Raw genomic sequence first — 22,844 nt, forward strand, 5'->3', positions numbered from 1 at the left:
ATTTGGGATTTTATTCATTTTGGACTCTTTGTTTGTGTCCGTCATAGTTTGGAAAGAATAATAGATATTTTTTTTTTTTTTACTTTCTATAAATAGATTTAAAAAAAACTATCGTCCGATTAATCAGTCATCTGCCTTTCCCACAGTTTTAGTTATCAGTATCGCCAAAATCCACTATCGGTCGACCTCTAATTCAGACAACTTTAAAGCTCAAAAACCACACAATTTTGTAAGAAGAAATAGTGTAAGTTTTTTAACAACAATGCGAGCTGCACATTTCTGCTTATAAACATTCTCGAATGACTTGCCCCATAGTTCCCTATCTGTCACTCACTCAAATTTGTGTCGATGTAGTGACACTAGGGGTCACTCTTGGGAGCCCCAAACACCTCTGATCTTTTTTTTTTAAAAGGCCAATGAGAATTGGCGAGTGGAATTTGCATGCCACTCCCCCGGACATATGGGTATAAAAGGAGCTGGTATGCATCCACTCATTCAGATATTCTCTTTGGAGCTGAGCGGTTCTATTCATTGAGCTGAATTCATCCGCCGTGTTCATTCACCTCTTTCTGCTGGATTTTACGGCGCGTTTCAGCGGCTTCTCCCCCTCTGCATCTGTGGTTTGCAGAGAACGCCCCTGGGTGCTTCGGCAGAACATATTAAAAGAGTACATTCTAATAGAGTATATTTTCTTTCTAAAAGAGCAGCACACACAGGATGTCTTTTTAAAGACACGTCTTTTTAAAGATGCCTTTCCGTTTGTGTGTTATTTCTGGTTGCGGTCGTTATCTCTCCACTTCCGACAGCCACGATCGCTGTATTACTTGTCTGGGCACTGCCCACGCAGAGACATCGTTCGTGGATGGATAATGTCCTCATTGCGAGAACATGACCATGGCAACGTTGCGGTCACGGCTTGCATTCGTAAGAAAGCAAGCCACCCCAACGGCTCCTCGTGCCAGTCCTTCTACCTACGGGTTAAGGCCGCTTCGGGTAGCACTGGGGGCGATTTGGGGACCTCAATGGGACCACCTCCGCCGGGTATCCCCACACGGACCTCCCATTCCCCAGCACGCTCGCTTGCCCTGATGGCGCACTCGGACGAGTTCGACCTCTCGTTCAGAGCCCGGGAAGTGGATGAGTTATCGAACGCAGCATCGGAGAGCGGGCTTGTCCAGTCGGACGCAGAGGCTTTGACTGGGCTTCCCCCTTCGGGGATGGTCGCCCAGTCCCAGGCCAATGCAGAAATGACAGACATGCTTTCCCGGGATTGATGCAGGAACTGCGCTCGGCGACCGACCTCACTCTCCAGGCGACGAAGATCATGGCGCGGTCTCTTGGGCAGGCGATGCCCACCCTGGTGGTCCAGGAGCGCCACCTTTGGTTCAACTTGGTCGAGATGGGAGAGGAGGACAAGGCACGGTTCCTTGATGCCCCCATTTCCCAGGTGGGCCTGTTTGGGGACATCGTTGAGGACTTTGCCCAGCAGTTTTCGGCGGTGCAAAAGCAGACAGCGGCCTTATAACATATCCTTCCCCGGCGCGGCTTAACATTCCTCACCCCATCTGCTTGTCACCAAGGGCGTCACCCTGCAGCAGCAATAACACCGGCTCCGCCGCAGCCCGCTCCTGTGGCCTGGCTCCGGCGTGGAGCCCTCTGCAGGAAACAGACGCCACCCGCCTCGTGACCGGCCACTAAGAACATGAGAAAGGCTTCGAAGCACCCCCAAGATGGGCGACCCAGGGGCGAGGAGACCCACTTCTCTAGAGTTTGTGAACAGACCACTCCATCCCCCACTGGAGGGCCGGGAGGAGAATCTTTTGTCACTGCACGCCTCAGAGGCTGCGGTACCCAGAAGTTTGACAAAAGAGTGGTTTTCTCGTTTCCTGGGTCACAGGTCCGGTGCGCACGCCAGTCATCACAAACAACGTCCACCGTCCCGCTTTTGCAGGTATGGCGCTCCAGCGGTGGACCCCCCGCCCCTGTGCGCCCAGCTGTGGCATAAACACACACACACAGGGTTGGTTCCGGTGTACTACGGGGACGAGGTTCCTCCCCCCTCGGCCAATCTTATGGTGGTTGGCAGGCACCAGGTAAGTGCTTCGATGTCCCTGGAATCAAATCCCCTCGACGTGGCACCTCGAGCTCCGCCCCGCCACGAGGCCCCACCCGCCGGTACGTCCGACGTGATCATTCCCTTGGTCCCCCTTGCCCGGAGTTTGGGCGCATGACTTGCACTTTCCAACCCGTCGCGATGGCTGGTCCGGACTGTCCAACTCGGCTACGTGATTCAGTTCACCAGGTACCCGCCCGGTTTCAGCGGCGTCCGCTTCACCTCGGTGAAATGCGAGAACGCCGCTACCTTGCGTGCGGAGATCGCTACCCTTCTGCGCAAGGGTGTGATAGAGCCTGTCCCTCCAGCCGAGATGAAGAAAGGGTTCTACAGCCCTTACTTCATTGTACCAAAGAAAGGCGGTGGGTTGTGACCAATCCTGGACCTGCGAGTACTGAACCGGGCTTTGCACAGACTCCCGTTCAAGATGCTGATGCAAAAGCGCATTCTAGCAAGCGTCCGGCATCAAGATTGTTCACGGCGGTAGACCTGAAGGACGCGTACTTCCAAGTCTCGGTCTTACCTCGACACAGACCCTTCCTGCGGTTTGCCTTCGAAGGCCAGGCGTACCAGTACAAGGTCCTCCCCTTCGGCCTCTCCCTGTCCCCTCGCGTCTTCTCGAAGGTCGCAGAGGCAGCCCTTGCCCCACTAAGGGAGGTGGGCATCCGCATCCTCAACTATCTCAATGACTGATCCTAGCTCATTCTTGAGGGTTACTGTGCGCACACAGGGACCGCGTGCTTCAGCACCTCAGCCGACTGGGGCTTTTGGTCAACTGGGAAAAGAGCAAGCTCTCCCCGGTTTGGAGCATCTCATTTCTCGGTTTGGAGTTGGACTCAGTCTCGATGACAGCGCGCCTCACGAACGAGCGCGCACAGTCGGTGCTGAACTGTCTGAAGGCATTCAGATGGAGAACAGCGGTTCCACTGAAACACTTTCAGAGGCTCCTGGGGTATAAGGCATACTCAGTGGCGGCCAAACTGCTCGGGTTGATGCATATGAGACCACTTCAGCACTGGCTTCAGACTCGAGTCCTGAGATGGGCTATCCTTGTAGCACCCTACTGGCCCACCCAGACAAGGTTCTCGGTTCTCACGCTCCTCGCGACAGCCCCCCCCCGGCGAATTCCCCTGAGGAAGGACCTTCTTTCTCAGGGACGGGGCACCATCTGGCACCCGTGACCAGACCTCTGGAATCTCCACGTCTGGCCCTTGGACGCTGTGGTAGACACGATCACTCAGGCTAGGGCTCCCTCTACGAGGCGCCTGCATGCCTTGAAGTTGCGTCTGTTCGCTAAGTGGTGTTCTTCCCGATGTGAAGACCCCCAGAAATGCACAGTCAGATCGGTGCTTTCCTTCCTGATCCTGAGACCCCGACTGGGCTATGTGCCCAAGGTTCCCATGACCCCTTTTAGGGATTAGGTGGTGAACCTGCAAGCACTGCCCCAGGAGGAGGCAGACCCAGCCTTGGCGTTGCTGTGTCCGGTGTGAGCTTTACACATCAATTTGGATCACACGCAGGGCTTTAGAAGCTCCGAGCAGCTCTTTGTCTGCTTTGGTGGACAGCGGAAAGGAAGTGCTGTCTCCAAACAGAGGATCACTCACTGGGTCACTGACGCCATCACGATGGCATATCAGGCTCAGGACATGCCACCCCCTGCGGGGTTACGAGCCCACTCTACCAGGAGTGTGGCGGCCTCCTGGGCCCTGGCCAGTGGCGCCTCTTTGGCAGACATCTGCAGAGCAGCGGGCTGGGCAGCACCCAACACCTATGCAAGGTTCTACAATATCCGGGTTGAGCCGGTCTCGTCCCGAGTATATGCAGGCACAAGCAGGTAAGTTCCGGGACAATTGGCCGGGTGTACCACTTGCGCGTAGCGCCTTTCCCCTCCCTTGAGGGGAAGATGTGCGCTCTTGACTCCCAGTAGTGTTCACAGACTGTGATCCCTGGATGACTTTCCTCCTTAGCCCTGTGGCAGTCAAGTTTGCGGAGAAACTCGCTGCTGTCTCAGTAAGTGTGCTAATGAGGCCCTGTACTGAGGTAGGTGCTCCGCATGCAATGGTTTCCCGAAGGCAACCCCATGTGATATTTTCCGCAAAATCGTTTCCCTGTCGGTAAACTGCGTCTTCCTTGGGCAGGGGCCCCTCTGCCCCCGGTCACCATGCTTTGTAGAAACTCCTCTCCCTTTGGTTAGGACCTACCATGGGACCTCTCCACATGACATACTTCCGACAAGGCTCGGTAAAGACCATGTGACATATTTCCACTCAAAATACCATACACATTCCTCTATGAAAGTAACCATGACGACTTCCATTGTAAGTCAATTACTGTAAATGTGATTTTTGTTTGTTTGTGAGAACTGAGGGATGAGTTGAAATTATTGTCTGTGGTAATCAAAAGCATGCCACAAATGCCATCAATAGATCTGAACTTGTTTTAAATCTAGAGCATGTAGGAACCATGTGTGTTTGTGTGTAATTCAAGCCTCTTATGTCGTTTTAAAAGGATGTTAGCTGTCAAGCCTTCAATAAGCCCACTCAGCCCACTAAAGTACCTCAAATGGACTTGCTGCCAAGCCCACAATATTCCCACAGCTCCAGATATACTGAGCCACATAGGATCTCAAATGGGAATAAGCCACCGTGCCTACAGAGTTCCCACAAGCCCACAATTTACTCTGTAGCACTAACTGGGTGGTAAAATCTCACTAAACAACTAAATGATACTCTTCATTTATACCACAAATATGGTTTCCCACTGTGCCACAAGACCACTGGAAGTAGAAAAACACAAATGAGATCTCTTTAGTATCTCTATTATTTTCCCTAAACAGCAATGAGATTAAATTGAGAGCAAACTGAGACTTTTAAGGCTCCAGTAAACTCTCAAGTCTCCTCTAGTGTTTCAGATGAGATTTCAAAACTTTCACATATTTGCTCAGAATTGCCAACATCCCAAAGTATGAAATCAAAAGTTTCAAATTGTGGGAGCAAATTATAAGCTATTCTATCCATCTTCATTTCATACAACAATAATTAATGTATGTAAACAGTTGTCTCATGTTTCTACTGTATTTACATTTTTCCTAAAAAATGTAAGGAGACAAAGTTGACACCTGCATTAGACATAACTGAGAACTCCATTAAGTCTTGTGATCTATGAAAAAAATGACTGCTGAGCAATAAAATATTCCTCTGGGAAGATCTTTCCTCCAAAATCCTGCCCTTAGAACTTTCAAAGCTTCTTGCAAATAACTTTTGTCTGAACAGTCCTCTCAAGCAAGATGGAAAAATCTAACAGTTTTTCTTGAGTTCTTTGGCTATTTTGCCAGACGTTTCTTTGGAAATACAAGGAATATGAAAGCCAAGCTATCAAATCTTCTGCTCTTACCACAGATGGTGTACTTTACATAGAACAGCTTCTGGAAGGCTTTGTCTTCTGACATCTCTGTTCCTTGACTTCCCCAACATGGTTCTCAGTGGCTACACAAAAATGGACAGCTGCTAACCAATAACAGAGATCTTCTCTCTAAAGTTTAGCCTTTCTGGCCACACGAAAGTAGACAGAGTCTCAAGTGTGAGATGTCCACCTGAGTTCTTTGTTGAGAAGACTGTTGACGTTTCACTCTCAGCTCTTGGGCAACAGTTGTAGTCAAACCTGTTTTCAAATATTCTCTCTCGAACTGGTCTTAACTTAGCCCACAGCAGGTGGGTCCAGGACTGTTTTCATATTAACAAACAAAATCAGCCTTAAGGGTTACAATAACTGATCATAGAAATAAAAGACCTGGGTGTTGTTTTCTTCCTGTAATATGATGTTAAGTGTACAGAACAGGACAAAATCATATTGACAGGCTTGAACACAACAGTATATACTGTACGTACTGATATATATATATATATATATATATATATATATATATATATATATATATATATATATATATATATATCTCTACACTACCGGTCAAAAGTTTTGAAACACTTGACTGAAATGTTTCTCATGATCTTAAAAATCTTTTGATCTGAAGGTGTATGCTGAAGGTGTAAGGATGTATTCCGTTACTCCCCAACCCTGTATATATACTGTATATATACAGGGTTGGGGAGTAACGGAATACATGTAATGGGATTACGCATTTAAAATACAAAATATAAGTAACTGTATTCCACTACAGTTACAATTTAAATCATTGGTAATTAGAATACAGTTACATTGAAAAAGTATTTTGATTACTGAAGAGATTACTTTGCATTTTATTGTCATTTGTTTCATTTAATATTTAGTCCTTTCAGATGGAAAACATTTATACATATAAATGATGTGATCCAAAGTGCATCTGAACAGCGGTGAAACATTTTCTTATGATGTGTTACATTCATACGAGCAGACAGATAAGTAAGTTTGAAGTAAGTTTGGAGCAGAAGAAATAGAAATAAACCTTGTGTAAATTGTCAACTTTATGCTAGCTAAAATGCTATTTCTAGCCATTTTACATGCACATGTTACCAGGCACAATCATATTTTTTTATCAAGAAAATTCACGTTGGATCATAATTTCTTTTAAGACCTTTGATATTAGGGCAAAAATCGTATTCTTGAAAATGTTTGTATTGTTTTCCTGTAAAAATATCTAAAAATACTTAAAACAAGATTAATTTGATCTTTAGGTTTTTCAGAGAATGTATTTTTAACATGTGTATTTTGTCTTACTGTACTGGCAGAGTTTTTATAGTCAAAACAATTGAAAAAAAATCTACCAGTGCTGAAGTAGTAATCCAGAGTATTTAGAGTATGTTACTGAATTTGAGTAATCTAATGGAAATCTAATTACAAATTACATTTTACAGCATGTATTCTGTAATCTGTAGTGGAATACATTTCAAAAGTAATCCTCCCAACCCTGTATGTGTATGTATGTATGTATATATACAGTATATACAGTACAGTGTATATTGAAAAAGATAAGGACTTTAAAACTGAGAAAATTATAAATAAGCCATATCTTCTGTTGACAGTTTTCACAAAGGTTATTACTGGCTGGTGAGTTTTTGGAGCGACAGCTTGTTAATACAGCTGCAAGCCTCAATATGAATACCCTATACTTCAGATGATTGGAATACAATTGGACTTGGTACTCTATGAAGGCCTTATTCTCATAAAATCATTAAAATTTTACAACTGTAGACTCATATGATCACAAAAACACAAACACTCACACCAGCCTCTTGTAACACTTCTTAAAGGTATAGTTCACCCAAAAATGAAAGTTCTCTTATCATTTACTCACCCTCATGCCATTCCAAATGTGTATGACTTTCTGTCTTCTGCAAAACACAAATTAAGATGCTTTTAAATAATATTTCAGCTTTGTTGGTCCTCACAAAGCAAGTGAATGGTTACCAGAACACAGAAGGTCCGAAAAGGACATGAAGGCAGCATAAGAGTAATCCATTGTCTTCTGAAGCGATATGATAGGTATGGGTGAGAAACAGATCAATATTTAAGTCCTTTTTTTAACTGAAAATCCACACTTTCACTTTAACATTCTGGTGTGGAAGTGACTTTCACTTTCACATTCAGCCACCTACTGGGTGGGGCTGGTCAAAAATGGAGATTTATAGTAAAAAGGACTTAAATATTTCTTTCTCACACCTATCAAATTGCTTCTGATGATATGGATTTAACCACTGGAGTCTTATGGATTACTTTTATACTGCCTTTATGTCCTTTTTGGACCTTCCGAGTTCTGGTCACCATTCAGTTGCATTGTGAGGACCTTCAGACCTGAGATATTCTTCTAAAAATCTTTGTTTGTGTTCTGCAGAAGAAAGAAAGTCATACACATCTGGGATGGCATGAGGGTGAGTAAATGATGAGAGAATTTTCATTTTGGGTCAACTATCCCTTTAAGTTTCTTAGCATAATTAATTATGGCAAATTAATTTAGTAAATTAGTGTGATTTTAAATTAATTTAGGAAAAATGAACGGCTCGCATCCTGTAAAATTTAATATTTGTCTGAACTTGAAACTATATTTTGAATGTGTTTTCTTTGTAAACAGGGATGAAATAAATATTCATTGACAACAATGCTTCAAAAACTGTCTAATCTGAGACACATGATACCACGCAGGTTCTCGGCTGGCTTTGGAGTCATGGGAGTTCCTTCCGAAATAAAACTGATGAAAATCAGCTCTATTTTTAAATTCCCACTCCCAGTATTAAACTCCCCACTTCTCCATCACTCTGACAATCCCTCATAAAAATCCAGTTAGCAAATCTTCCAAATCTGTATCCTTTGCTACATGTTGAAACAATTATCAAAACACAACGCACGTGCAGTTTCTGGTGAAGGAATTTTCTGCCAAGAAAATCAATGTAAATAAATGTAAATGCAGATGAAAGATGTCTTTCACTTTAAGAGCAGCAAAATAGTCAGCTATGTGAAACGTTCCTTTTGGTTTGTTTAACTCAGACTGGGCTATCAGGTGACAGTGACGGGTAGAGACCCTCTTACTCAATATTTTCAGCTGGCTTTCTCACCTGTCCAGTTTTCAGCTAAAAACACAGTCTGAATGAACCTTTGAAGGGATAGTTCACCCATAAATTAATATCTTTTTTTTTCTTCTTTTGAAAACTTTTTAATACTGTCAACTCCAAGAGCCAGATTAAAAGGCATATCAAAGCAATTTCAGTGCCCCATCACGATCACTGATAGGTCAGTCTTTACCAATCAGAGACACTTCAAAATGTTGATTTTAGTTTACCATAAAATCACAAAGGTCGGTCAAAGGAAAAAAATTCAACAGAATCCCCAGAGTGAAATGAAAGGCAAAATCCTGAAGGGCCAATGTCTGCTGTTCCCATGTTGAGCCAAGATCCACTTCCTGTGTATGTTGATTTTCAAGCACAGTTTGCCTCTTTGCAGGTTTTATCACAAACACACAGACACTCTCCTCACCTGTAGCTTTTATGCCATAACCAAGCAGAATAAATTCAGACTGTAGATAATTTACAGGTACATAAATTTCTCCAAATTTCTATGTTATAATTTAAAATTGAATATATATATACAGGCATAAAATCACCATGCCATGTATTTTGGACACAACCTATCATCAGCCCATCTTAGCTCCACAAGATGAAGATGATTTTCTCATCTACATCAAACCAGTCCACATGTATTCGTACAATTCCAGACTCAGCAATATTTTCCAATAGATCAAGAAATTGAAATCGAATCAGTCTGTTCCACTGTGAATTTGGTTGAATGAAAGTTCCAGTCCTCTGATGGTTCCTCTTATGTTCTCCAGAATGAAGATGAGGAAAAAGCCATTTTCCAGAGCTCCAAACAACCAGATGGCTGTGAAAACATTTTCAATACTACTCCAAACATGCTTCAAAGAGCATTTTAATGATCTCTTTACTGAACACATTCAGAAATAGCGCAGACCTTTAGGAATATACTTTGTACAAGTCATCTAAGTTGACAGGATATACAGCTGAGAGACATAGCTTACCAGTGTCCCCAATGAACAAGGCTGTTGCCCTCACTGAATCTGGCCAAGCTAAGTTCCAAAACAACAAATTATAAATCTCTAGAGAAATAGCATCCCTTGACAAAGTCTGTTATTACATAAGTGTGCTGTATGTGTCTGCATCCTACAGTAACATGGCTTGCCTAGTGTTACTTATTGCAAAACAATGCTCTCTCTTATCAAATTATCATGGTATTACCATTAGTGGTTGACCAAAATCTCAGAAAGGCAGATGAATTGGCCAATATTTGGCCAATTTGAGATGATCTGCAATGGCAAGATTCTTACAGCAATGGCTCCTAAATCTATATCAACAGCTTTGTCAATGTATAATGCACATCAATTATTACAATTATTTTTAAAGCATTTTGAGAAAATGTTTTATATAAATTCCAAATAAATTTTCATTTTTTCACAATTTTGTGCATCTCTCAAATGCAATAATTAAATTATGTTAAATGTACAGTATAAATAAAAAACTAGGGCTGTAAATTGAAAAAAAAAATCTAATTAATTAATCAAACTAATCACAATTAAATCACATATTGTTTAAGATAATTCAATATACAATAGGTCTAATCAAAACAAATCTAAATATACTACATAAAAACAAAATAATTCTGTTATTGTGGCAGATTAGTAAAGCACTGATTAGACAATGCAAACAAAGTGGCTTTATTTTTTTGTTTTATATCTACAATATATCATTGAACATAAGCTTTTAACTTAGGGCGCTGTGTCAAGTTAAAGGAATGTTCCAGGTTCAATAAAAGTTAAGATCAATCAACAGCATTTGTGGCATAATGTTGATTACCAAAAACATTTATTTTGACTCATCCGTCCTTTTCTTTAAAAAAAAAAAAAAGGAAAATAAAAAGGGAAAATCGAGGTTACAGTGAGACACTTACAATGTAAATTAATGTGGCCAATTTCTGGAAGGTTTAAATGCAGAAATGTGAAGCTTATAATTTTATAAAAGCACAGTCATGTATTACTTGAGCTGTAAAGTTGTTTAAATTGTATTTTTTACAGTCATTTCAGGGTTTTAGAGTTTGTTGACATTACATCATCATGGCAATGAAGTTGTAAAACTGGCTGTAACTTTACACAGAAAAGGTTAGTAAGTGATTTTTTTCACACTAAAATCATGTTTACATGCATAATGTTTATGTCTTGTGGCTATACCTTTGAAAAAGTGAGTATTTTAATGTTCAAAAGTTGGCCCCCATTTACTTCCATTGTAAGTGTCTCAATGGAACACCATTTTTTGCTTTTTTTCAAGAAAAGGAGGGGTAATTCAAAAATCATTTTTGTGGTAATCAGCATTATGCCACAAATGCTATCGATTAAGCGTAACTTGTATTGAACCCGGAACATTCCTTTAAATGTAGTTTCAAACTTTTAAAAAACGTCTCTATACCCAACCCGATCTCATGAAAATTTGTACATATTTTACAAGTTGGCTATTTTGTAAGATTTCGTACGATTTCGTTTGTATGAATTCTAACGATTTCATTACGTGCAAATGCCCAAATGTCTGATGCGGAAGTAAGCGTGAGTTCTGCGCACAAGGCGTTAAGGACATGATTATTAATATTATGCCCTAACCCAAACAACTTATCTAAACCTATCCGATCAGTAGAGTGTGTAAACATGATAGGAAGCTGTTGTGTGTGACAGATGCATGTAATTGTAATCGCGAATTAGATGGAAACGATGTCCAATGACATCATTGGCTGTGGTTAAAGTCGTATGAATTCATACGAGTGCAGTCGTACGATATCATACGAATTAGCCAAATTTAGAAAAGTTGTACGAATCCTTACAATTTCGTTGTGAGAGTGTGTGTTGCGATACCCCTACACTCAAATATGCTCCATTCAGTGGTCTTTGAACAGCTGTCGGTTTGTTACCTGTTCAGCTGAGCATTGCCTGCTATTACTCAGATTTTTTCTAGCAGAAACAACTCAGTGCTCTAAATGCGCAAAAATAAATTTGTCTGCAAAAAGCTACGTATTCCTTACAAAGTAGTTCATCTTCCAAAGTAGTTTATCCATTCTAACATTGTATCACCATCATCACTTAAAAGTGTCCCTGTTGTCCCTGACAAGCTCTCATCCCAAGCGCAAGGTCGTCTTCTAAGAGAGGACGTGGAGACGCCAAATACAGTGAATGGCTTTTAGTTATGTCTCCATATTCCACTTCACAGTCATGTCCCAGACAGCAAACTAGCCAATAATCATTATTCAAACAGGCTTCTCGGCAGCTATAACAGCAGAGACATTCATGCCACACTGAAGAGAATACCAGGCAGATGCATAAGACCGATCTGAATAGGTCTAATCATAAGAGCATTGTGTCTCTCAACAACACCAACTCTGACAGCGACAGTGGGCGTATGAGAGGCTTTTCAGGAAGTGTTCTGGCTCAAAGTGACTTGGTGCTGTGAAATTCAAAACATGCTCTGTATGCTCGACAAAAGAGGATTTGAAACCACAAGCAATTTGAAAGTTATAACAGTACTTTAACCTGTTTTTCTCACTGTTTATTCTTTAAATGTTGCCAAACTGTAGAAAGCATCTCAATTTGTACATTTTATGAAAGGTGCTACGATGCCAGGGTGTTGTAGGACGTTGCCAGGGCATTGCTATGCGGTTGCTAGTTTGTTCTAGGTATTTACTAGGATGTTGCTTGTGATTGCTAGGGTGTTCTGTGTGGTTGCTCGGTTTTTGCGTACTGGCACAATTCAAAAGAGTCAACCCCCTAAGTCTATGATATTCTGGTCCCCAGATATGGGTTAGATCCCTTTTTAAATGTAAGACAATTTTTTTGCCCATTTCATTCTACACCAGGAAAACATCATGAGTCTGATTACTAAGAAAAATTGCACACCTCTGCTCAGCAAATAACACTATTTAAATATCTTTTACCAAAAAAAAAAAAAAAAAAAAAAAAAGAATTTCACATACTGTATATAATGTTTTCATATTCAAAAGATCACAGAAAGTATTTTGTGCATTTTAATGTAACTGGTCCTGCTCGACCCGCTCTGAGCGAGATCCAAACCAGCATCATCAGGCAAATTTCTGTTCTACATGATTTTAGTGTGATAAAATCACTTTGGGTTGACAGCCATTGTGTTGTCTTGGCAACATTGTTGCAATACTGTATACTGTATAACTCGACAAGTTGAAATTATTTTTTGTGGTAATCAGCATTAAGCCTCAAAGGCTGTTGATTGAGCTTAACTGATATTGAACCTGGAACAATCTTTTAAACATTTATATTGCCTAACTGAATGTGAGCATGATTAAAAAGGATTATTTGAAGGAGGGACAGAGATATATGTAAAAGAGAAAAAACAAGAGAAAGCAACTGTAGGGAAGAAAGTGAAAAAGGAAAGATAGTTTTGCTAGTATGTAATCTCTTGGGTCTCTCGTCGCATTAGTATGCACTGCAGTGCTCATATGGGATGATACACACAGAGTGAAACCCAGATCCCACTATAATTACATTCAGCATTCTCTCTTTCCCTTCACATTACCTCTTCTCTCTCCACATCTCTCCAGACTCATGCTCTTCACAGCCATTATAAACCAGCTTTACAAATAGCCAGTTCCCCCTAAAGCAATATTGCTGTCAGTCAGGCAGGCAGGCGTAAAACTTTCCATCAGTGGTAGTAGGGTGGGGGCGGGTGATGCACAGCTATCCGATACTTTGTAGAGTAAGGGAATGCAACCTGACTTCAGAAACTTCAAAACCACTCGTCCACACAGATGACAGCGCTTGAGGTGACTTTTTTGGTTATTGAACGTGATCAGAATTTATACAACTGAACATTATAAAAGTACATTTCTAAGGAAATTTCCAAAACTTCATACGGTTTGTTGGGAAAAAAATTTCACATGATGGTCAATTAAGACCTGTTTGAAGCTTTCCAATGTGTAGAGGTAATGTTGTACAAATATTGGTCAATTAATCAGCTTATATTTGGCCATTTTGAGATTATTATTAATTGCCAATTAACTGCGTCCATCTGCACTATTTTCCAATTGTTTTCTATGTAAAAATCTTGTTTTATGTAACTTCTTTGATCATTGTGCCGTCTCACGCAGAAACGCTGCTTTTTAGACAATTTGTCATGTTAAAAGACTTAAACACTTCTTGAGACACACGCATTCAGTGCCTATGTAACCGGCCCTGTAGGATTTGAACCGGGATCAGCCAGCATAGAAGGCGGGTGCACTAAAGAGTAGGCTAAAGGCTACAGCCCCTAGTGTCAGTCACTAGTGTGCCTCTTGATGCCAGGGGAGTGAGGTTTACACATACCACACAGCTATCACATACCAGCTGGCTCCCGTTACACTCACCCCTAAACCTCACACTCATCCGGGTCACGGCACCACTGTAACTAGTCCTGCTCGACCCCCTCCGAGCAAGATTCGAACCGACGTCAGCCGGTATGGGAGGCAGGTGCGCTAACGAAAGGCTAAAGGCTACAGCCCTTAGCGTCAGTCGCTAGTGCGTCTCTTGAGGCCAGGGAAGTGAGGTTTACACACACTGCACAGCTATCACGTACCAGCTGGCTCCCATTACACCTAAACGCGATCGATGTAAACGGTCCTTATGATGTGTTCTGAAAATCAGAATTTCCATTATGGAATTCCAGTTCACATTCCAAAATGTATCTGAAATTACATTTATTTAATTTCATGTATTTGGTGGATATCTCGTTTGCTATTATTACATTATATATCGAAAAACCCTAAAAAGTACGTAAACTATCTTTAAGAAAGAGAAAGAGAAAGACTTACCATACATGTCTTGTTCTGGAAAAGGTTTTGTCCACTCTGCAGAGACAAACAAAACATACTTATCAACAACCCTACATACTGTACAGAATTTACACCAAAAGGGTGTTAATTGACCTCACGCATTTACAACTCTGTAAACCGATCTTCACACTGGGCCATTAGCCTGCTAAATGCTAAAGGCTAATCAATTCACTACTGACAAACGGTTCATGTACTTTAACACTCAACTTGATATGATAATGACTCAGCAAATCTATCAAGTTAATGAAGGGCGAGGGTCAATATGATAATGAGAAACCACTGGAGCACATCGTCAAGAAATACAAGCAATTTCCATTGCTAATATCCATTGAAATATTTCTGCCATCCTCAGTGAACTGTGCTGCACACTAAAACTTTAAACCTTTATATTTGCAATTTGTGTTTATGCATCAAATTGAGATCCATTCTTATGGAGAACTCCTCAGTTTGCTTGACATAAGGGTGTAAAATGTGCTGAGGGCATTTAAGGTTGCAAAACACTAAAGAGACTAGTAGGGATGTGCCCGAAGCCAAATACCTTATTCGGAAAGGCACAGATAATGACTTCAAAATGAATAAGAGATTCATCCGAATAATAGAAAAAATATTAGAAATTGTGATTATCCAAAAAGCACAAGGATAAAGAAACATTTTAAATAAACATATCCAAAATTACAACGAATTTATTAATCTGTGCAGCCAATATTTCTAAAGTGTAAACCTTATGAATGAAAATGGCAACGGTGTGATTTCAGATCGGATGTGCGTGGTCTCTGCTCCGTTTGTAGCCTCTGTAAATTGTGCGCGTCTGGAGCTTATCAAGAGTACATTAACTAAGATACAACATCATATACTCTTTCCACTTCTTGAAATGTCTATGTTAATTCACACGATTCACACGTGATTCTCATGTATTTATTTATAGCCTAAACCTGAGCGCGATGTTAAATTCTTGACCTGAAGTGATGATTTCATGTCTGAGCTCGTCTAGCCATCTCCTATAGCTGACCACATTTATATTCACATTAGCGATTAAGGCAATTAACTGGTTAAGACTTTATTCTGAAAAAAGTTAAAATGCTCCATAAAGATTTAAATGCTGCATAGAGTATTCATCTATTCGGAATATTCCTCCTTATGCAAAATGAAGAAACTGAAACATGCTTTTCTTCTTCTTCTTCTTTAAACTGTGCTAAATTTGAAAACGTTAACTGTTCATGAACTCTGGTAAGGCGCAACATTATTATTATTATTATTATTATTATTATTATTATTATTTAACTAAATAATGGTGTCCTGTTGTAAAAATTCCTGATAGATTTATGGGACTTTCACCTGTTGTTGGCTATATTGATTTTATTTTCATTATTTTAAATTGTATATATTATTCATTGCAAAAATGTGTGCTTGACATTTCACATTTTGCTTGACACCTCTTGCCTCCAGAATAATGTTGTTATACATGCACAGACAAACGAAAATTCTGTTTCATGCAGATATTAATATCAGAAATACCAGGAGAAACCACAGTTAACATATTCCACAGTTAATGTAGCCTACAAATTCAGCTTCATCTGGTAAGAAATCTGGTATTTTTTTTTTAAATAATAATTGTATAATATTATTATTATTATTAGCCTATTATTATGAAAAGGCATATACATGGCATATTTTATTAATAAAAACTATAAATGTAAGAGTAATATGTAAAAATTGGTGTTTCATTTAGTTCTGACACACTTCCGGTTTAAGCCCCGCCCACACCCGGTTCTAATCGAATACAGATACAGATAATTTTGTCGTATGAACAGATACAGATACAAAAACAGATAATTGCTCCACTGCACACCTCTAGAGACTAGCAGCTTTTTGAATGTTCTCTCTGACGAGGAGCTGTGGCTTTGTTCTAATAATACTATATGACTCCATTTGGTTTAAAAACCTTCAAGCCTTCAAATGTATTGTGAATAAGGCCACAATGTACACAAAATAGCCACAATGCTGAAGACAATGAGAGTTACACATGAAAGAGGGAACCTCCTTTTATTGGCATAGTTGTTATTAGGTGTAATATTGTTCTTTATCCACAGGATGGTTCCATAATCCCTTTTCTTTGTTTAATGGAATAGTTCACCCAAAAATTTTAATTCTCACATGGTTCCAAACCCGTATTACTTTCTTTCTTTTGTAGAGCACAATATTAGAAGAATATCTTGGACACTCTTTTCCAAATAATGTGAGTCAAGCTCCAAAATGACAAAAAAAGTAGCATACAATTTAATAAAAGTGGTCCATATAACTTGTGTGCTATATTCAATGTTTTCAAAGCAGGACAATGGCCTTGTGTGAGGAACAAAACAAATGTAAGTAATTATGTATTTTTCATTTTTATGTGAACAATTAATTTAAGGTTCATAACAATGTGAATCATATGTGTAAACTGGGGTCAGTGTTGCACCTCTGTGTTGCCAGAAAGTGTTAATTAATGATCAATAAACTTAGACTTTTATTTGTGACCACATGTAACTGCTTTTTGAACAAAAGCATCAGAATATGTCTCCTTCTATGGCCTTCGCTCAACACTGCACCTACAGTGTAAATGTCAGAGCTTCTCAGGGCCTGTGGGCTGTCAATCACAGCACTGGTGTGTCCTCTAACCTTCTGCTGAGCGCAAGGAAAAAGTGTTGCTGAAAGGTGTTGATGTTGTGTCAACAATATGAATTAACGCTTCAGCAGGGGACGTTAACATGTCCGTGGCGAGACTCACACATGTCCGTAGCAAACATTATCAGGACTGAGAGAAAAAATTTGCACACTATGTAATGGAAAATGTACATAAATGTCAAATGACACTGGTTGAATAAGTGCTTTCTGTCTGAATAGTTAAATGTAATGTTATCTGCAAGATAATTTTAACGTTGCACAACATTGTGTGCATTTGTTTTTCAGAGGTCAAACTCCAATCTACATTTTTGTCTAGTGAGTTGATCTATACAGCTTTGAAATTTCAGAGGTCTCGCACCCCAGCAACTTTGAAAACAAATGTTTGTATATGCTTAAATATCTGGGCCCCACAGCTTATACAAAGCCCCCTCAACAGGGCCCTGTGACTATGAGGGCCCCCAGCCCACTTATTGGACCCTTTTGCCTTCCTGTTTCAATTGACATTTTTTGAGCCACTCTTTAATCTTATAACACCACCTGGTGAAAGTTTCCATGCTCTTCTGGAAGTAGGAGACCTTGTAAAATAATTTCCAAAATATCTGGTTTAACACTAACAAATTTTAACACTATGAAAGATGGATGGACGGACGGATGGACAGACAGGCAGACAGATAGATAGACTGATAATTGAATCCAGTTCTCTTCTTCTAATGATTCTATGACATTGAGGTTGACCTCTCAACCTTTTGTACACAAATACACTGTAAACATTATATAAGTTGAAGCTGTAAATATTGGAATCTGATAATATTTGCCTTGAATGTTGAAATGAGGCCTAAAAACCATCACATGGGGGATCTTTGAGTGTTGTGCGGGCATCCATGAACCCGCAACGTCGGACCCGTATTTACGCACATCGGTGGAGAAATAGCTAAAAACGACCTTAGAATCATTAAAGAAGAAGGGGTTACTCATGTTGTCACCTTGTCATCTCTGGAAGCCCAGATACTGTAGTAATAACTGTTAAATAATGAAATGCATCAGCGCTTAAAATTACTTGCACTATTTTTATTAAACATACAGTAAATACAAATAGATAGTATAAACCAGGGTTGATTCTAGGATTTCAATCTTAGAAGGGCTCAGACCCCAATGACACTATAAGATGTGCGCATTTAATGTAATCCACTCTGTTGCATAGATGGTTTTTTGCTTTTTAAACTGTTTTTACATAATTTTATTGATTTAATGATATAATGAAAACTTCTGTAAATACCAGGCTGACAATGAAACCACTACCAAATTAACACACATACACACTCAGCATATAGACATACACAAACTAACACACATACAAACACAGACACCCTTAAGAAATCTCTCTGTTAGAATTAAGATGATCACATGGTGTTCTTAGTATTGTATAAATAAGGACAGTGTGAATGTTAATAATAATAGATCATACTGAAACATACAGTAGAATTCTGATAATAGTAAATAATAATTCACCAATAGAAATACTAGTATTAGGAAACAGACTGGATCAAATAAAACCAGTTTCAAATTACTGATGCAATCCAAAATACAAACCTGTCAGACCTGATTATGTGTTCTTAAAACTGTAAAATGACAAGGTACAGCAGGTTTATTGCACTGTACCCTGTCGTCAATCATCAAGGCTCATCTATTCCCACAGTCTGCTATTTGACAAAAAAGTGCTTGAAAGAAATTTACTGAGAAACTTTCAACAGAGAGACATGATGTCACAAACTGCTTTGTGATGTGTGTTTCCATTGTCCCTCTTTGTTGAAGAAACTGAAAGGATTGAGCAATCTTTTGACCTCATCTTACTGTCATCAAACTCTCAGTGCTCTAACTGAACCATTCTGAACATAACAATGAGGTGTCAGGTGACAACAATGTGTAAGCATAAAAAGCACATGCACTGGTAATATTAAACTACTTATGTGCATGTGTTGTAAAGATCAAATTAATAAATACAACTTTGAAATTAGTGTCCGGTTATTGTTAGCATAAAGTCGTTTTTTTCTGCACATAAAAACCAGAGTCAAACCTTTCACCTTTTGGGACTTTTGATTCTAAAATGTGATTAAAAAAATAATCAAACACATAAAAAGTTCCCCAACTAAAGACAAGACATACTGTAAGTAAGGAATAACTGATTAGACATAAGTTAGAAATAATTAGCAGACACTTTAGTCCAAAGCAATTTTGAGTGTATTTAAGGTATACATTTTAACAGTATGGGTGTTCCCTAGGAATCAAACCCATGACCTTCAGTTGAGCTATAGGAACACAAGATATTTAGTAGTTCTGAAAAGTGGTTCTAAAGAAGTTTCGTTAGAACTACTCTCTTAATTCACTGATTAAGTATCTTGCTTAAAACAGGCCAAACTGCTGTTATTAGTTGGAAAACAAACTCCTTAGCTATTCTAAAACACTATAAAATAATTGAAAAATGCTATAGTAAATATGTACAGAATAATGTACATATTTACTATAGTATGACCGCAGAAAGCTAGGCCAGAGCAACAAGTAAGCAAATTCATTACAACAGCACAAAAATCTCTACAAGTATGCTTTTCCTGCTCTGTGAATGGGTTACCTGCAGACCAAATGACAAGGCAAAAACAGTCATCTGTCCCTGGCGCTCACACACATCCCTCACAAACACCCAGTCCTTACCCCCCGTATGCTCCAAAAGTGAAACTCCTCTTCCTGTGAGACATAGTGTCCACAAAGCCAGATCCTTTGAAATGACACAAAGGAGCTATTGCTTGTTTTCCCTCTAACCTCTTCTTCTGCTGCTCTAATAGTCTCTTCTCCTCTATCTCTTTGACAGTGGATGTGTGTCTTGTGCCTCTGTCTCAATGTGTGAGAGTGTGTCCCTCCTTCTCTGCCTTACCATCCCTCCTCTCTTCCCTCCCTTTCTCTATCTTAGATGGAGATCTACAGCTATGAACAGGTGCTTGCTGTTCAACTGATTGCTTAACTTAAAAAAAAAACAAAAAAACAAAAAACATACAGTCAAACTTTTGGACTTCACTGTATATTCCTTTTGTCATCCTTCTGATGTGAATAAGACATTTGTATTTTTGTGGTCATATAGGAAATGAAATGAAGACATTCTGTGAGTTATTCAAGGCTGGTTGAAAATCCCTAACATAATAACAAACTCCTGTCTGTGCATTTCAACTGAAGAATTCAGTAGATGTGTTGTATTAAATGCTACACATAATATACGTATGTATAATAATATAAGTATATACACTAAAACTTCTTCAATTAAAACTTAATTGCGGGCAAATTGTCACTCCACCAGTTTCAAAGGAAGACCTTTTAAAGACATACTCAACCTTTTGGTAGCCTTAGACTTAGATAAATGGATGTTTACAGTATGGAAACATTGGCAGCAGCACAATAATTTATCTCACCACATATAAGCTGACGGAGAACTGAAGGTACTGTAAGTAAATAAACATCACTACTATATTTCTCTCTCTTGCTTGCTTTCTCTCTTTCCATTACTTGTTAAACAATGAGCCCAAATAAGTTCCCAATTATGTTTAATTAAAGTACTTTGTCTCAGAAGCTTCAACTAACATTCCTTAGGAGAAATAGGAATGGACACAAATAAGACAACTGTTCAGTAAGAGTATAAAGCAATGAAATGAATGTGGATAGCATTACTACTGAAAAAAAACGGCTCAGACCAGTATGAATTTCCAAAAGTCTTCATTCTAGCTCCATTTAGGCCTAATCTCTTTGATGTCTAGGAGAAAATATGTAATTTCTGAGTTTTCTTGCCTATGTTAAAAGTGCACTCTGTATTTTTTTTTTTCTAATTTAAAATGTTTTACTTCTAAAAAAATGAATAGTAATTTTGAAACAAATGTATAAAATCATCACCACTCGTGTGAGATGAAGACTTCAGTCATATCAGTAACCTTATAAAAGCTCTTTTATACTACATTGAGCAGAGGCGCCTCATGGGGTCTGCCATGTTAGAATCACATGACCAGCTGAATACTTCTCGATTCATCTCAGTTATATCCCTGTTATTGGACACTTTCATTCATTAATCCTGGTTTACTGTGCATAGTGAATTTCTACAATGGCACTGATAACTGAAAACTGTACTGTGTTTCAATGATGCAGCATCCAAGCCACTAGGTGTCAGTGTAAGCCAATGTAAGGCACATCAACATATACTTAAAAAAATTACTGGGTGCACCTTTAAATCCTGTAAACAGAAACTCAGCAGTGTCCCTCATGTAACGTCCGGTCTGTTTCTGTCTGGTCTCTGTCCTCTGTTTGTCTGGGTAATGTAAGGACATTAAGTCCATCGTCCTCCCTTGTTTGCTGACTCCATTAGTGTTGACAGGTGAGGGCCAAGTTCTCGCATGCACTCATAAACCAAACAAATGCGAGCACCAATATCACCCACTTTTGAGGGGACTTTTTGACCAGGACGTGAAGGCTGAGTGGCCTTCAAGCTCGAGTGCATCTCAATGCATGACAATGGTGACGCTTCTTTTTCAAAGCTATCGTTATTTTTGCTGTAACTATTGCCAAGATTTTAGAAAGGCTGCATTGCCTACAACAGTAGTCTAAAGAGAGCTATTGTATTTGGCTACTGGAAAAAATTTACCAGTAGTCTGTTCAGACTAAGTGACTTCAGATGAAAAGGAAAGTCATTTCAGAAGCGGAGATACTTAATACATTTGAATGACAGATTACAAAGAAGATTAACGTGCAGGAACGTGTAGTGATAAAGTCAATTTTGATTTCATGTTGACTTCAAGTCAGACATTTGCAATGATATTGTGAACTCTTTGGAAACACATAGCACCACCTACGTATATCTCCATGTGCAAGCTCAGACAGTCCTCAGTCCTTCATCTTTATCACAGCCTCACAGTAAAATGCATCCAAAATAATAGAAAGTGACCTGCATGAGGGAAAGTCAGTTCAATAAAAGAGATTATTTTATAGGGGCACTTGGGCATCCGTTTGTGTCCTGATCTGAGAGACAGGCGGCATCTAGTCTCAGCAGTACAGGGCATTTCATAATCACTTTGAAATGTCAAGCCATAGGGTCGTCCTGTCTGAGACAAAAACCATTAGGGTCCTTCTCTATGGCTAATGGTAAAGGTGAGCATTCATTTTTAAAAGGACTGCACCATTTATTAAGAGCCCTATTTATTGGTGGAAATAACCACCATTGATTTAAGATTCATGATACAATCAGTATGTAAAAAATATACTGATATGTCGGAGATACGAATTGGGCTTATTTACAATCTGGCTCATGACAATTCCCATTCAAAATCCTGGTGGCATTCATCCATCATTTCCACTCCTCTCTCCACTCACTGTATGTATAAATTGGGGGGGTGGCAGCTAACAACTTCGCTGGTCTTCAGCTGGTTAAACTGGTCTCGCAGCCTCAACAGCTGAAAAAGTGCCAAAAAAACCTTTTCAACCAGTCAAAGGTGGAGACCATCTTAGGCTGGTTTAAGCTTTTTTTTTTCCTGCAGTTTTTGTTCTCATACGGTTTCATAAATCTCTCTAATTCTATCTGGGACATGTGTGGGGTACATGGAGGTAAGAACAGGACAACTTACACTAGTTAATTTATGACGAACGGCTGATAATGGAAGGGCAC

The 22,844-nt window shown here is 39.7% G+C and overlaps 1 protein-coding gene across 14 annotated transcripts in view; it reads right to left on the reverse strand.

The window, feature by feature from the left end:
* The window catches only part of LOC127448739 (rap1 GTPase-activating protein 1-like), a 128,876-nt gene that overhangs the window by 42,304 nt on the left and 63,728 nt on the right, over positions 1 to 22,844 (reverse strand). For 9 of the 14 annotated variants that reach the window (XM_051711527.1, XM_051711540.1, XM_051711530.1 and 6 more), the window contains one exon: positions 14,471 to 14,506. Coding sequence is in view for 3 of the 14 variants with exons in the window: in XM_051711524.1 (XP_051567484.1) it covers positions 14,471 to 14,506; positions 19,862 to 19,905 (80 nt within the window). In the remaining 11 variants the exon portion in view is untranslated. Of the gene's footprint in view, positions 1 to 5,506; positions 5,525 to 14,026; positions 14,046 to 14,470; positions 14,507 to 19,861; positions 20,029 to 22,844 lie in introns of those variants that run through there. The other 5 variants (XM_051711524.1, XM_051711522.1, XM_051711525.1 and 2 more) reach the window with 5 other exon arrangements.

This window comes from Myxocyprinus asiaticus, chromosome 12, assembly GCF_019703515.2.
Source record: "Myxocyprinus asiaticus isolate MX2 ecotype Aquarium Trade chromosome 12, UBuf_Myxa_2, whole genome shotgun sequence".
Taxonomy (NCBI): Eukaryota; Metazoa; Chordata; class Actinopteri; order Cypriniformes; family Catostomidae; genus Myxocyprinus; species Myxocyprinus asiaticus.